The sequence below is a fragment of the Lycium barbarum genome, chromosome 6 (genome assembly GCF_019175385.1).
Source record: "Lycium barbarum isolate Lr01 chromosome 6, ASM1917538v2, whole genome shotgun sequence".
In the NCBI taxonomy this organism is placed as follows: Eukaryota; Viridiplantae; Streptophyta; class Magnoliopsida; order Solanales; family Solanaceae; genus Lycium; species Lycium barbarum.
In genome coordinates, this window is record NC_083342.1 from 3,603,975 (window position 1) to 3,620,181 (window position 16,207).

General features: G+C 33.2%; 2 protein-coding genes across 3 annotated transcripts; both read left to right on the forward strand.

Moving 5' to 3' along the window:
* Window positions 1-256: 256 nt before the first annotated feature.
* LOC132600500 (uncharacterized) lies at window positions 257-6,458 on the forward strand. Its single transcript, XM_060313714.1, has 9 exons — window positions 257-705; window positions 1,655-1,844; window positions 1,965-2,098; window positions 2,198-2,310; window positions 2,916-3,156; window positions 4,051-4,206; window positions 5,292-5,371; window positions 5,510-5,559; window positions 6,177-6,458. Exons 1-9 carry the CDS (start codon window positions 307-309, stop codon window positions 6,323-6,325), a joined length of 1,512 nt encoding a protein of 503 aa, XP_060169697.1. The 5' UTR covers window positions 257-306; the 3' UTR covers window positions 6,326-6,458.
* Window positions 6,459-10,186: 3,728 nt separating this feature from the next.
* On the forward strand, window positions 10,187-15,449 carry LOC132600501 (uncharacterized). Of its 2 annotated transcripts, none has more exons than XM_060313715.1 (7): window positions 10,187-10,422; window positions 12,699-12,739; window positions 12,839-12,902; window positions 12,973-13,161; window positions 13,971-14,042; window positions 14,808-14,986; window positions 15,079-15,449. In XM_060313715.1, the coding sequence occupies exons 1-7, from the start codon at window positions 10,273-10,275 to the stop codon at window positions 15,200-15,202; spliced, it is 819 nt and encodes a 272-aa protein (XP_060169698.1). In that variant the 5' UTR covers window positions 10,187-10,272; the 3' UTR covers window positions 15,203-15,449. The 2 variants fall into 2 exon arrangements, with proteins under 2 accessions (XP_060169698.1, XP_060169699.1); XM_060313716.1 differs by having other exon boundaries at window positions 10,324-10,422; window positions 12,834-12,902.
* The last annotated feature ends 758 nt before the right edge of the window (window positions 15,450-16,207 follow it).

The following is a 16,207-nucleotide window of genomic DNA, read 5'->3' on the forward strand; positions in this document are numbered from 1 at the left end:
AATTGACATTCACACGCAAGGCTAAAAAAATGAAACTCAACATATATGTTATGTAAGTCGGATTATGTTTGATATACACACTTAAGGCCAAGTTCAGGGGTTCAATAGGAACAACACTTAGCTGAGGTGCCAAAATGAGAAAAAGGGACAAGTTTAAGGGCCGCATGTGCATTAAGCCAACATAAAATTTGTTAGATAACCCATAGAATCATGCTTCACGTGGGTGAGTGAAACACTTATAAATATATCCACCATAGATAGAATCACCAACAAACATTCTTTACCAAAGTCTTTTCTCCAATTAAGATGAATAGACTTTTCTCATTCCAATGGTTTCGTTTGCTTCTCTTATTTATCTTCACAAAAACCTCAATTTCTTCTGAACCCCTTAAAATCCCAAGACTCACACTTCTTGAAAATATACGTCGTGATTCTAACACCCTTTCTTCTTCTTCAAATCTTCCAAAAGAATTTGAGACATATTACTATGCTCAAACGCTTGATCACTTTAATTATGGACCAAAAAGTTATTCAACTTTTAAACAAAGGTACATAATTAATTCTAAGTATTGGGGTGGTTCTAATTCGAGCACTCCAATTTTTGCCTATCTTGGTGCTGAATCTTCCATTGATAATGATCCTCTTGCTATTGGATTTCTCACTGATTTTGCCCCTCGTTTTAAGGCTCTTCTTGTTTACATGGAGGTAAATTCATTAATTCCATCAAGTATAGTATTAATTAAAACCACAATCAATACTAGAATTAGAGGTTTTTCCCACCGACATTTGGTGGGAAATTTGTGTTATAAAACATCATTTTCCCATTTCATTTCCACTGATAAAACACATGGTGGGAAATAGGTTCCCACTTAAACGTTAGAAAATTTCCTAATTTTTTCGTGTGAAATTTAGTGGGAAAATAGAGATTTTTTAATAGTAAATTGTCTTATTTGTTTTCGTTTATGTCATGTTTCGTGATTGTTAATGGTAACTAAACCCTTATATTTGTCAGAGTTCATCAGTATATATACATTAAAACTTCTAATGGAAGCGGAGTGGTCCTTATTGTCAATTAACATCTTTTTGCTGAAAAATTATACTATGTAGATCAATGGCGGACGCAAATTTTCACCAAATGGTTGAACGTCTACTATATACAATACATCAAAAAATTTACCTTGTATCTATAGTGTGATTTTCCTGTGAATTCCATCTCTCTAGTTCCGTGCATGGTGTAGATAGGTTATTCATTTTAATGTATATAAACTGATGATTAGGGGCAAAGCTGGGGTTGTAATTAAAGTCGTAAATGAATCATTTGGCTGGAAAATTGCACTATAAGGTCAAAATTATTATTTATAGTAGATGTCGAATTTCCTTGGCTTCTTCCTGTGTTTGTTTCTTTATATTTCGAATCCCTTTAGTGAAATTTCTGACTCTGCAACAATATGTATACTATATGTTACTTTTGAATCCTCTTGACTACTTTATGTGTTTACTTCTTTATATTTTGACTCTATTGATGAAAATTTTGGCTCAGCATTTTCCCTTAGTGAGCTAGACACATCACGAATTCCGATTAGTCGGATCAGCAATTTTTTTATGCTTTAGAATTTCATTTTTTATTTTTTTATTTTTTGCAATCTATTTTCAGCATAGGTATTATGGAAAATCAAGACCATTTGGGAAGACAATGGAAGAAGCTCTAAAAGATGAAGACACTAGAAGTTATTTCAATTCAGAACAAGCTATAGCTGATTATGCAGAACTTTTGTTACATATTAGAGAAAAATACTCAGCACAAAATTCTCCAATTATTGTCATTGGAGGATCCTATGGAGGAAGTAAGAAAAAAAAAAAACCCTTCTTAATCTCCTTCTTTTAGTCTTTTTAGCTAATTTAAAGTTTGAATTTTATTATAATTCTTTCTCTATTTTTTTAAATGTTTTTTTCATTTTTTGTAGTGCTTGCTTCGTGGTTTCGAATGAAGTATCCTCATATAGCTCTTGGTGCTTTAGCTTCATCAGCTCCTATTCTTTATTTTGATAATATCACTCCACAAAATGGATATTATTCGATTGTGTCTCAGGATTTTAAAGTAAGACAATTATTTAGTTTTCCATACTTTTAATAAGTCCTCTATTGTATTATTTTCCTTTTTCCTAATTACTAACAAGTTATTCCATAATTATTTCAGGAAGCTAGTATGAGTTGTTACCGAACTATACGAAAATCATGGTCTATAATTGACAAGATTGCTTCTAGGAAAAATGGACTCTCCTATCTCACTCGGAAATTCAAGACTTGCTCGTAATTTTTTATTTTTTTTTGTTCTCTTTCCTATATTTCAAAAGGAGTTTAAGTTACTGTTAGGAATTTTGTACTCTCACATCACATTTATTTGTTATAAAATGTAATGATCTTAATTTTTTTTTTTATTTGAGAGAGATTATGCATCTCATATTTTAAGGAGATTTATTTGCCGATATCCCACATTTTACCAGTAAATATCTTTGACTTTGAGTGACTTATCAGTGTAAAAAACTTTTACACCATCAGGTTGATTTTCCTAAGTAGTTAACTTGTGTTATTTTTAAATTTGGTGTTTTGATAGTTTTTTTTTTTTTTTAACTATGATGTGGTGAAAACTCACCACACCTTTTTACACCAAATTAATGAAGTTAACCTTACAAACTAAAACTTAAAGTGAAAATACATATATCAGTGCACCATAGTTAAGTAATAGATGTATATTTAAAAGACATGTCTTATATTTGTTGATCTTGTATAAATATTCGATGCAGATAAGTACTCATCAATTATGACGGTGTATATAGCTTAAACTCTTTCTTTTTTTATTCTTTATTTATATATATTCAATATTTATCCAATCTTGAATTTCTTTGGAGTTTCAGGCAGTTGAATGATTCAGTTGAGTTAAAGGATTATTTGATTACAATATATGCAGTGGCTGCTCAGTATGACAAGCCACCAAGCTACCCAGTGACTGTGGTTTGTGGCGGAATTGATGGTGCACCAAAAGGAAGTCATGTTCTTGATCGTATTTATGCTGGAGTTATTGCATATAAAGGAAATCAGTCATGTTACGACATAAACTCCATGCCTAGTGAAACAAGCATGGGATGGAGATGGCAAGTAAGTAAACACCAATTTATTCTAAGGATTTAAGTTATATACAGTAATAGTATAGAGAGATAAAGTTTATACCATATTGAGGTCAGCTACTATATTTTTATCACGTTACAATCAGTGTTTATAGAGATTTACTTATAAATACTTTATAAGTGATTTGATTGTGAGCGACTAATGATTTGGAATAGTGATCAATAAAATAAGGACAGATCTTAGAAACCAGGGGTCAAATCATATCAAAGACAAAAATCACTCGGTGTTTCATCCCATCTACCTACTTCTTGCTTGGGGAGGTAGCAAGTAGCTAGTGAGCACTCAAGGATGTGGCCCAAAGTGGTAAATGAAGTGGTACAAACCTTTGAGAAATACAATTCAAATTCTAGAGATAGAACATCTGGCGATTTCTTCATGTTTGCCTACACTCTCGTGAGTTACCTGATAGGTATTGGTGAGAGGTAGCAGGTACCCGATTTTATGCACCCAAGGATATAGCTTAGAGTGGTCGGTGAAGTGGGTTCAGACATTAAAAACTACTAATACAGAGCACATACAAAGAATACTAGTTGATTTCCTTCCATCTACCTAAATTTTGATGGACAAAGTTATATAGTACCCATGCTGATGGAAGATAGCAAGAAAATACCTAATGAAATGGTCGAGGTGCTAGCAAGCTGACCCAAACACCTCTACTATTATAAAAGATTGACTTGATTGTATTTTACGCAATTTCATTATTCAAAGATAAAATGAGTTAGTGTTATGGTTCTTTTCAATTTCTTATTTCTTTAATTGAGCAAACCGATATTGTCTGGCAATTTTCGTTGTACTAAATAATTTTACAGATATTTTGAAGTAAATATAATTTAGAAACTAATAACTCGTCTAATTATTTTGCAGACATGCAGTGAGATGGTGATGCCTATAGGGTGTGGCGAAAATGACACAATGTTCTATTCAAATCCTTTCAATTTAGATGACTATATAAGCGATTGCAAGAGCAAGTTTGGTGTCCCACCTCGTCCACATTGGATCACAACTTATTATGGAGGACATGTATACTTCTTTTTCAGACTTCAATTTTTTACTCCTATAATTACAAACCTTTCATTTTTTTATTTTTTCGGATTTCTCACTCGATATATGATTATATATGTACCATCTTACACACAATCACATGTATATAATTAAAAAGAAGCGACTTTTTGAAATAAATTTTTGAGGGAGGTCCGTTAGAAATTGGTTTGTTGGGAGCCTTTTTGATGGTCTTTTAGTAGTTTGGTACCCGTCTTGGGGTCCGATTAATCCGAACTCGTGCGGGGAAGCTATGTTGCTAGGACTTCTTCAAAATATCGATGGGTGCGTGATGGATTTTCCAAAAGTAATGCCTTTTTTAAGTATCTGCTATGAGGGCGGTAGTAATTTTTGGTAAGTCCAGAGCAACACAGTCAAGACGTCCTACTTTCACTTTAGGGGTAAAATGTTTTCTACTAAAGACAACTTCATTCTTATGAAGGCTTGTACACGAGACCTCTTACTAACATGAGCGAATCCATGATTTTAAGAGGATGGATTCACCATTGCTTTCAGGATTTGCAGCGCTTGTGCTTCATTTAAGTATATTTCTTTTGCCTTTTGGGTAATTAGAAATTTAAAAAATTAGTAATTAGAAATAATATAAAAAACGAAAACGTTTTTGTCTTTTGGGTAATTAGAATTAAAGAAGAAAAAGGGTTTAGAAATAATATAAAAAGGGGAAGTTAAAAGCTTCTTTAATTTAAAGATAAAAAAACAAAAAAGTGCATTAAGTCGGGTTTGATCCCCCGACCTTGAGGAATTAAACCCAGCCCCTAATCAGTGATCCACTCAGCCTGGTTTGACCATGAGTACCTTCAGTTAATATTAGATATATTTCAAAATTATACACCTAATATATCGAGTTTAGTCGAGTAACCATGGGTTCACGTGACCCCATTTTTCTACCTAAATTCGCCTACGCTTACTGAGAATGAAAGAATACTAACCACTCAGTCACATCTTCTAGTAATAATTACAACGTTTTATCATTATGCATGTTTTGTCATGTCACTATCTCTTGTTTTGTAAATAGATATGTGAACTTACATGAGTGAATTTTGCAGGACATAAAACTAATTCTTCATAGGTTTGCTAGCAACATCATTTTCTCTAATGGGCTACGGGATCCTTATAGTAGTGCAGGGTACGTGCTCTCTTTTTTTTCCCCACCTAAGTTTTTTCCTTTTTCTAATTGGTGACATATGATTGAATTATTGACATGCTTCACGTTCTATTTCTTACATCAATTCTTCTTTTGTGTGTGTTTTTGTTTCTGTTTTAGGGTTTTGAAAGACATATCTCATAGTCTACGAGCTGTCTACACGCGTAACGGTATGCCATTATTTACTTTCCAAACAAATGTAGTAATAAAGGAACTCATGTGGTTTGTTTTGATAGAATCGGAAATGTTAATAAAGGCATCAAACATCAATAATGAAATTTTAGAATCTCTATGAGTTGTAATATTTAGTTTCACCTATATATGCAAAAATAGATATTTATTTAATCAGATCGCTTATCAAGTAAATATTTTTTGGTTAAGTATTAATTTGCGACTTGATAAAAATAGATAGGTTCCCTTCACTCTTAACTAAAGGTTTGGTGTTCGAGCCCTGAAGATGAAAATAATCTTGGTAGGATGCGCTTCATAGAAACAGCGCCCACTAACCACTTTTCGGCTCTATCATTGAAAAGTAGTCACTATCGTAGAATTTCAAATTCCACAAGCGAATCTCCAAGACAAATAACTTTTTCCAGGTACAAGAATTGAAAAGTGGTTGTTTGTGAATTTTACCCGAGCTCTTACCACTTTAATGGACCTAACAAGGTGCAAATCCATATTAATCGAGTTCAAACATGTGCCAAACACAGGATGAACAATCAAAGAATGATTATTTTCTCGTTTAGATGTTGACACTAATCCTCTTTATTTTTCTTCTTTTTTGTAGGTTCCCATTGTCTAGACATTCTTTCTGCAAAGCCAACTGATCCAGAATGGTTAACCATGCAAAGGAACACTGAGGTTGAAATCATTGAAGGATGGATAACAGAGTACTATGCTGATCTCAACGCCCTCAAAAATGGCAAAAAGCCCTAACCAATTAGTCTGTTTATTATATCTTTCACAACATAAAGAAAGAAAAAAGGCGGAAAAAAGAAGTTGCTCTGTTTTGGCATGAGGTTAATGAGTATAAATTAATGAATTACATGTTTGAAGCAGAAGAGAAGAATCTCGCAATTAGCAATATTATAATTCTCTTTATCCTTCTATAAATCTTACTTCATAATCAAGAAATTGTAATAGAGTTTTGAGGTTTATATAGTGACAGTATAAGAAAAAAAAATACACTTTTCATTGAGTTTTAACCTACGACAGCAAGTCATATTTCAAGGGGATATCGAAAAGAGAAATACTAATAATTTTGTCCCAATGCGGCAGCACTAAGGTTTTGAGAGGAAAGTTATTTAATTTTAATCGTGAATTTAGACATGAAATCTTTAAATATTTTGAAATAAAATTTATATAGTTGAAAACTACGTAGCAAGTGCTATAAGTAATAATGATTGAAAATTCAAAATATTTAAAAGGTATAAAAAAAATTACGATAAAATAAAAAAACTTATTTGACTCAACGATACCTCACAAATTGACACTACAGAAGTAGCACTTTAGGGCCCCTCTCAAACACACATGCACACACAATATTATTAGAGGTTAAACAATGATATGCTTGTGGGGTTCGTCAATTGCACACCCACATCTGCCCCTCAAGTACTTTAACTTCGAGAAATCGATAAGGAAGAAACGCTTTTAATGTCTATTCCCTTTTATTTCTTATTTTGCTCTAGTCATTTATGACATATTTGATGTTTACATCAAATCAAGTAATATATAATTTATCTAATATTTTGATTAAAAGTTAAAGCAAGAGTACATATTATTTAACGATGGTTAGTGATAAATATGTATATGAAAAACGCATATCGTACATTCATTAATTCGATATAAACTAAACATCGGGTGCAACAATTTTTCGGCAAGAGTTTTACCTATATAAGCTTTGAACTCTAGCACACTATACTGGATCTTCTTCCGTGTTTTAGATAAAGATATTTTTTGTGTTAAAAAGAGAAATGTCATATCTTTTAAAATGATAACATGTGATAAAAGTGGCTATTTGTCGAGTTTTTCAAAATAAACCGGGGAACATGTACGAAACAACAGATTTCAAGATCCCAATTTTAGGCATAACCAAAGTTTCTAAATTTTTGCAAGTTTAGCCTCTTTAAATCAATTTCAAATGCTCGAGATAGAAGTTCAGACATCCGCATCTCAAGTTTTGCTTGACAAAACTTAACTTTAGACAATTTGAAAGCAATATGCATAGCTAGTTAATATCCTAAATAGAATGGTGTAAACTGGGTAATTTACAAAAATGACTTAGAGGTGGTCGGTTAAACTTTTGACCTCGCTTGCCTTATTGACAAAACTTTAACACTTCCAACTTGTTAAAGTTTTGTCCATGAGGCAAGGAGGGTTCAAAAGTTCAAGACCACCCCATTCAACGTCATTGCGTGTAATTTCCTGGAGAAAACTAGCTACCGGGGCAATTGCATTGCAATGATAATAAAGGGTAAATTACAGTCAAATATCATTCGGTCATCTAGTTTGCAAAAAATGTACAGTGTATAGGTAGTGCATACATTATACTAAATATGCATATACAACCGAAGTGTATAGTTTATCCTAAATATACATATATATATATATATATATATATATATATATATATATATATATATACATACCCATACACAACACATACAGTTGAAGTGTATAGATAGTGTATACTATGGCCATATTGGTAAACTAGTTGGCGGAGTGGTACATTTACGTAAGTTTCCCATGAATAAACTCTCGTGTTTTTCGATTACTAGGCCTACATGGGCTCTTTTCAGTTCTCTGCATAACTTGGGCCTGGACCCAATGGATATAAAGCCCACAAACTGACCCGTTTCCTAGTCTACTTCCTCAGTCTTCCCTTTCTCCGATCCCTATATCATATTGAAGAAACACAGAAGAAAAAAAAGCCATTGAAAATGTTGAGGCTTAAGAGATTTGTTCATCTGTAGCACCTGCAATTCTCAATTCAAGAAAAAAAATTCCCTCGAGAAGAAAAATTGGTTTCTCTAATAGCTTTACATATTCCATGTCGATCGATACTGTATGTGTTCGCACACAATGTATATGCTACAAATTGAAAGAGCACGCATACAGTGTATATGCTAGGTTTTGCAAGAAAAATACTAGTACTACTTCTTAAAATACTAATGTCGTTAATTTTTGCAACAAAAAAAAAGGACACTAATCTCGCTATTTATGAAAGATTCTCTAAATAGAATGGTGCAGATAGGGAGATTTACAAAAATAACCTTAGATGTGGTTGGTGTTACACATTTGACCTCGCTCACCCTATGCACAAAATATCAACTTGTTAAAGTTTTGTCCGTGTGTGATTTCTGGAACAAACTGGCTACTGGGTGCAATTGCTATGAATAAACTCTTCTTTGGGTTACTAGGCCTAAAGATTTGTATAACTTGGGCCTGGACCCTATGGATATAAAGCCCACAAACTGACCCGTTTCCTGGTCTAGTTCCTCAGTCTCCCCATAACCTATTGAAGAAACACAAAAGAAAAATTAAAAAAACATTGAAAATGTTGAGGCTTAAGAAAGTTAACTAAGTTTTGGCATCTTCAATTTGCAATTGAAGAAATATTTCCCTGGAGAAGAGAAATTGGTTTCTCTAATAGCTTTATAGAATCCATTTCGATTGATATTGTATGGGCACACACAAATTGTATAATTGAAAGAGCACGTATACGGTGTATATGCTAGGCTTTGCAAGAAAAATACTAGTACTACTTTTTAAAAGTAATAATGTCTTTAATTTTTGCAAAAACAAGGAATAATCTCGCTATTTATGAAAGATTCGCCAAATAATGGTGCAAACTGGGTTATTTACAAAAATGACCTTTGAGATGGTGGTCTTAAATTTTCGACCTCATTTGCTTCATGTACAAAACTCAACTTGTTAAAGTTCTGTCCACGGGGAAAGTGATGTTCAAAAGTTCAAGACCGTCAATTTCAATGCTGTTGCGTGTAATTTCCTGGTGCAAACTGGCTACCTGGTGCAATTGCTATGAATAAACTCTTGTTTGGGCTACTAAGCCAAAAGATTTGGAGTTTCTAACTTGGGAGTTGGGCCTGGACCCTATGGGTAGAAAGGAAGAAATTGCACGGTTTGGCCTTTAAATGGGCTGGTTTTTATTTATTGGCCTTCAAATGGGTTGGTCTTTAAGTTTTGCCTTCAAAATCAAACTTATATCTAGCGGGTCATAACTTTTTTAAGGACGCGGGACATAACATGAGAAAACATAGACTTATGTCCCACGAAATAGTTATTTGGGCCAAAAATTAAAGGGACAATTTGCACGATTATCCTTATTCGGGGGCGGTCTTTAATTTCTGTCCCTCAAATTGCTGGTCTTTAATTTTTTGTCTTCGCCTAAAATACCCTAAGGTTCTGAGTTTGAATCCCGACTCAGTCAAAAAAAAATTCGCAAGATAGAATTTCGTAGAAAAATTAGGCCTATTCGGGCAAGGCTTAACTTTTGTAGAATTCTAACAAAGTTAAAAAAAAAAAAAAAAAATCTGCCTTGCAAAATTTCACAAAACAAACTTTTGTCTTAAGGCAAAATTTTCGCACGTCTTATCTTGAGATTTTTTTTTTTATTGAGCAGGGACTCGAACCTCAGGATAAATTTAGTCATTTTTTCAAGCAAAAGGATAAAAATTAAAGACCAGCGTCTTGAAGTAAACTCCGTGCAAACAAAATGAAATTAAAGACCAACACAAAATAGGGCCAAAGTGCAAATGACTCGGTAAAAAGCCCACAAACTGACCCGTTTCCTCAGGTCTTCCTTTTCCCATCCCTATAACCATTGAAGTAAAAAACACAGAAGAAAAAAAAAACTATTGAAAATGTTAAGGCTTAAGAGATTTAACTCAGTTTTAGCACCTGCAATTCGCAATTCAAGTAAAAATTTACCCGGTAAAGAGAAATTAGTTTCTCTAATAGCTTTACAGAATCCATGTAGATTGACTTCCAATCGCTTTCTCGATATTTACCAGGTTACGTTCAATTAACTTTTTTTTTTTTTAGTCAATGTGTTTACTTTCTTACCCCCTCTCCCAATTTGTTTGACATTTTTCGCTTTTCGAGAGTCGTTTGACATTTTTCGCTTTTCGAGAGTCAAACCTTTTTAATTTTGACCGTGTGTTTAAACATAGCCCTCTTTACTTTTACTTGTCCACTGTATTAAAAATAAATTTATATCACAAACTTTTTTTTTTCTTATTTTAACCTTAATATTAATTATTCATTTTTAAGTCATTCTCTAAGTTCAATGATACAGTACACCACAATTAATATGTTACGTACTTCATTCATTAATTCCCTAAGGGGCGTGTAAAGTCAAAAGTGAATAAGTAAAAGTGAACGGAGGGAGTACATATTTGGAAAATACATAAAAAGTATTATAAGTTACTATAATTAATAATTTAAAATACATATGAAAAAAATGCAACAACTCTTTTGATAATTTTTTAATGTTGAACTGCTCTGCTAATAATAGACAGACACGTCTAAATTAGTTACATCTTGTTTTGATTGTTGTTACATATTGTTTTATAATGTATCATATTGTACTGTATTATTTTGATGAATACATTGTTACATTGAATAGACTATATCATTTCCCGTTGTTTCATAATGCCAAGCACCAACAGTCTGAAGAATAAGCTTAAAATGTTACAACGAAAAAAATAGTGTACCGGGCAGTGGCGGAGCCAGGAATTTGACTAAGGGTGTTCAAATTTTCTTCTCACTTGTATTAAGAGTGTGCAAAATTAAATATTTACTCATAATAGCTAACATTTAACCTATGTACACCCCGAAATTTTTCGGTGAAGGGTGTGCAACTGACCACCCTTCGCGGAAGGTGGCTCCGCCCATGGTACAGGGTAGAGTATATTAAAAAAAAAAAAGAGGTAGGGAAAGGGTAAAGAGTAAATAGGATTATTAAATAATTAGGAAGGGCAAGATGACGTGATCACACCAAATTGGTCGTTACATAAAATGACATTTTTCATCGTTGCATAGCAACGGACTTGACAATATGATACAATAAATAGTTACATCTTTTTTTGATGGTTGTTACATATCGTTTCATTATGTATCATATTATAGTGTATTGTACTGTGTTGTTTCGATAAATTTGGATAGATTGTATGTTTCTCGTGATTTCATAATGACACACCAATAATTTGAGAAATAAATAGACAATATTATATATATAAAAAAATAAAAGTAGGGTATGGAGTAGAGTATAAAAAATAAAAATAAAAGAACTGATTTAAAGGGTAAAAAGTAGATAAGATTAATAATAATAAGTAAAGACAAGAAAGGTAATGACGCGATCGCACCAAATTGGTCGTTTGACAAATACGATAAAATAAAATTCAAGTAACACTCAAGACAAACATTGTATTTTTTTCTGAAAATGATCAGAACAAACATTGTATTTAAAGGGTAAAGAGTAAATATGATTATCAAATAATTAGTAAGGGCAAGATGAGAAAAAATTAAAAAAGTAGCAAATCGGTTGTTACATAAAAATGACACATTTCATCGTCACATAACAACGGATTTGACAAATACGATACAATAAAATATAAGTAACAATCAAAACAAACATTGTATTTAAAGTTACAATATGATACAACACAATAGGTAACAACCACCCAAACAAGTTATTACTGTTTTAACATGGTAATCAAACACTAGAAAAATATTTTTCTTGAGGAAAGATTGCCAATATTTGGTTGAAGTTGGAAAAAAAAGAGTATTTGGAGTTGAAGTTAAAAAAGAATATTTGGAAGTTGAAGTTGCGTTTGAACAAACTTCAATTGAAAAACAACCTGTGAAAGTTGAAGATTTATGAGTGGAAATCATTAATTGAAGAAATACTACTCGAAGCATCATTTCAACTTCAATTTATCTTTTTCAAGTTTTAGTGAAATACCCAGCAAAACATGTCCAAACTGTGAAATTAGAATTTTTGACACTGTCTTTCAACTTTTTGGTAAATGTGAATTTATTTGTCTAACTAGTTGTGGATTCATTCCTGTCTAATTGGGATACAAAGGCTGTCTAAATTTTTTCCCTTTTTGTCTTTCCAAATATTAAAAACTATGTGAAAAGTTTTACAATTTGCACCTCTTCCCATTGGAAGATGAGTTCTTCTTCAGAGATTGCATTCTTTAGAATTGAAAAGAACAACTATTATTAGACAGTTGAAGTACAGTAGAAATTTGTCATGTATTGAGTAATCTTCATTTGATTACAGTTAGGAAACAAGGAGGCGATTGAGAAAGAGCGTGCTCGACTGTAAGTTTTTTTTTTTCCCTTCTCAATCTATTATATCTTTAAGCTTACGTTAAATGGACTCTGACGTTTACTTAATGTATATTATGTGATTTAGGGCAGTAAAGATGAGATGAACAGGGGTTACTTTGCTGATATAAATGAGTTGAAGCAACATGGTGGTAAGGTATAAGAAAAAATCACTATCTTAATTGTTCCTTTTTCAGTTTTGTTGACTTTTTTGTTGTGTCCATTAGATTGCAACTGCAAATAAGATTATCATTCCAGCAATGGCGGCTGTAAAGTTTCCTGCTTTGGAGGTGAATCATTCAGATGGTTCAAACGTTAAGCTTCCCATCACATCCACTGGAAATGGCGTTGATGCAAACAAATTAGAAGCACCAAAGGCATCATTGTTGTGTCTTTCATTCCGTGCAAGCTCACAGGTTAGAGTAACTCTAATTGATTGTTGGTTTTGGCTGAAGTAAAAGCGATCTTTGCGTTTTCCATTAGCCTATCATCACAGGAAAAAGTCATTTTTCTAATAGGGTCACAGGAAGAAGTCATTTGGTCTACCAAATTGATTTTGTAGCAATATGGTGTCTTAACAGAGGCGTCATCTTGAACAACTAGAAAGTCCAAGTACTTTAACATCCATTAGAGCTTAGTATATTAATCAGTGTTTTATCAATGATGAGGCATTATCATTGGCTGCCTTACATTTGTAGGTCGTTTGTTTGCATTAAATGTGAATATGATTTGAAGTTGATCAAAATTAATGAAATCAATACTAGTGGTGTTACAGTAATTTTCAGTTCTGTACCTGCTTGAGTGGATATAATATGAAATAAGCACCTATAAGTATGTTGAAAATTCAAAGTTTTACCAAAAATGTGTTATTGGCAGGATACCTTTTTAACGTTGCCTCCAAAAGTAAAGGGCAATGTGGACTCATGCATGCTATTGTTGTAGGAACACACTAAATGAATATGTTTCATTTAGTACACATTTAACAAAAAGGTTGAGAGTTGAGACTACAACCTCACGTATGCTTTACTTTAATGTTTAATGTACGAGATTAATAGAAGTATCTGATGCAACATTTATGGGTTAACAATAGTTGCAAACTACCTTGTCCCATGCTTAGCTTAAGATAATGCAGGTTGATTTAACACTTGATGTGTAAACAACTACTATTACAGTATGTCTTCCTTTTTGCTCGTTATATTGCTGAAGTTTTGACCACTTTTGGCAGGCGATGATAGATTCTTGGAGTAAACCATTTCTGGATACATTTAAAGATTCCAAAAGGGTTCAGCTGTATGAGGTATGGCAGCACTACTTCTTAGATGAAAGAACGGCACTTCTTCACGCATGTGTCTTACATATCGGACCAATTACAGGTCTTTATACAACCGTAGATAACCATAGCCTGAAGACTTTCGTCTCTGGTTTTTTTTTGCACCTTCCTCTTATTAAAAATGTCTCTCATACCGTACCATTCCTCACTTAAGTTACTTTTTGATTATTAGGGATTTGACGTGGATTTGATACATCATAAGATTTGAATTTCAAATAATTCTTTTTCCTTTTTATGGTGTTGGGATGTTCTTAGAGTTAATAGTAATTGAGCTAAATGACTCTTAACTTCATACTCAAAGCTATGATTCTATTGTGTAATAGTGACGTTCTCAAAATTATGATACTGTCATGAGTGTAATGACATTCCATGAAGAAAGATGTTTTTAACCGTGTTGAAGTTTCAAACATGAACTGATAAAAGATATTGGAATCTAGAGAGGCAAGTTCCAATAGAATGTATAAGACAGATGGCCTATGCAGCTCTTCTACAGCATGCTTTTAATTCTCTATGACAAACCTTGGGAATATTTCACACTTCTTGAATGAAAAAAAGAAGTGGTTAGGAATAAGCTCTGTAAACGCCCTTTTGTTAAAGAATAGATGCATGTAAAGTGCAGGTTGGACATTTTTAACTAGCGTTACTCAAATGCAACGATGAATTGATGCCTGTATTTCTTGTTTTCATATTAGAGTAGACCTGGAATATATGAATCTTCAAATTTGTTTGCAGATCTCCTTGATAGATTCATGGTTTTTGACACTTAGTCCTGTAAAGAAACTACTACTTCGGATGATGAGGAAATCTAACCCTCATGACAGCAAGGATGTACTGCATAGACAGATAGTTTATTCATTTGGAGACCATTACTATTTAAGGAAAGAGCTTAAAATACTGAACCTTCTGACTGGGTATGAAGTGTTAACGTTATCTCTGAGTTTCCTTATTGACTAAGCAGAGGAATTAAGTTATAAGTGTTTTCCATTCTGTATCAAATTTACAGGTACATGTTCTTGGTTGACAAATTTGGTAGAATACGATGGCAAGGTTCTGGATTGGCAACAGAAGAAGAGTTGTCATCACTTCTCTCCTGTACGTCTTTTTTGCTGGATGAGGAATCAAAGTAACAAATGTCATAAGGAGGGACCTCAATATGCTTCATTGTTTGTACTTCTTCTGTACCCCTTCTGTTTTCGGAATTGTTGTAATTTTCCTAAATTATATACATTTTGATGATTCTGGACAAGTTGCCTTGAACTGAATTGCCTGTGAGCCATGAAACATAGATCTTGTAAGCAATTTCTTCAGGGTAGCATACGACTAGCAATAATGGATTCCATGAAATCATATATTAATTCTTTTTGCATTTCTTGATAGCAGGATGTTAAATATTTTTCCTCCATTTACTTTAGCTTTATTGGATAACATTCTTTTATTATTTGCCCAATTTTATCATGATAACTTCTTACTTGTGTGGTTAGCTGTATGTCTAAAGACAACTTAACCTTTAATGCAAAATAGAGATCAGGATAATGAATAGTTGGTGCAGTACTCCATCTAGTTTGCCAATGATATCTTTGACCACATAGTAAGCTGTTGGAGCAACGGTATCACTGTCTTTGTGTGTAACCTACAGGTTACGGATACAAGCTGTGGAATTAGCCACTAATTCTTTACAAAAGACCTACCCGGCATACTAAAACTAAGATGAACCATCACAGTTCCTCAACATCCCTAGTCCCTAAATCCTGAACTTAGTGAGACTTATAATTGCGATCATGGCACATCAGCTTTTTCAGTCACTACTACTTGTGTCGTGCCAACAATAGCAGAGAATTTGATAAGACTCTCGGAGAAGAAGTACAGACATGAATCATTTATGAAGATTGAGTCCCCTCCATGTGCGGTTTGATTCTCAATGTAAATCTTTTTTAAGTGATGAGCTTGCATCAGGTTAGGTTGTACCTCTTGTGGTGCGACTTTTTCCTAGACCCTTCGTGAACGCGGGATGTTTTGTATATTATACCCCTAAAACAAAGAGTTAAGTTGATTGCTGATAATGAGCTACAAGAAGGACTCAGTAGTAAGTATATGGTCCCAACTCTGATGAGCATTACTGGACTGTGAAACAG

Excerpts from the sequence above, each read along its gene's own strand:
- LOC132600500 (XM_060313714.1), top strand. The coding sequence starts at position 307 with ATGAATAGACTTTTCTCATTCCAATGGTTTCGTTTGCTTCTCTTATTT. Across the intron at positions 2,099-2,197 it reads TTGTGTCTCAGGATTTTAAA|GAAGCTAGTATGAGTTGTTA; the intron begins GTAAGACAATTA and ends TAATTATTTCAG. Across the intron at positions 3,157-4,050 it reads GCATGGGATGGAGATGGCAA|ACATGCAGTGAGATGGTGAT; the intron begins GTAAGTAAACAC and ends ATTATTTTGCAG.
- LOC132600501 (XM_060313715.1), top strand. The coding sequence starts at position 10,273 with ATGTTAAGGCTTAAGAGATTTAACTCAGTTTTAGCACCTGCAATTCGC. Across the intron at positions 12,740-12,838 it reads GAGAAAGAGCGTGCTCGACT|TAAAGATGAGATGAACAGGG; the intron begins GTAAGTTTTTTT and ends GATTTAGGGCAG. Across the intron at positions 12,903-12,972 it reads TGAAGCAACATGGTGGTAAG|ATTGCAACTGCAAATAAGAT; the intron begins GTATAAGAAAAA and ends TGTGTCCATTAG.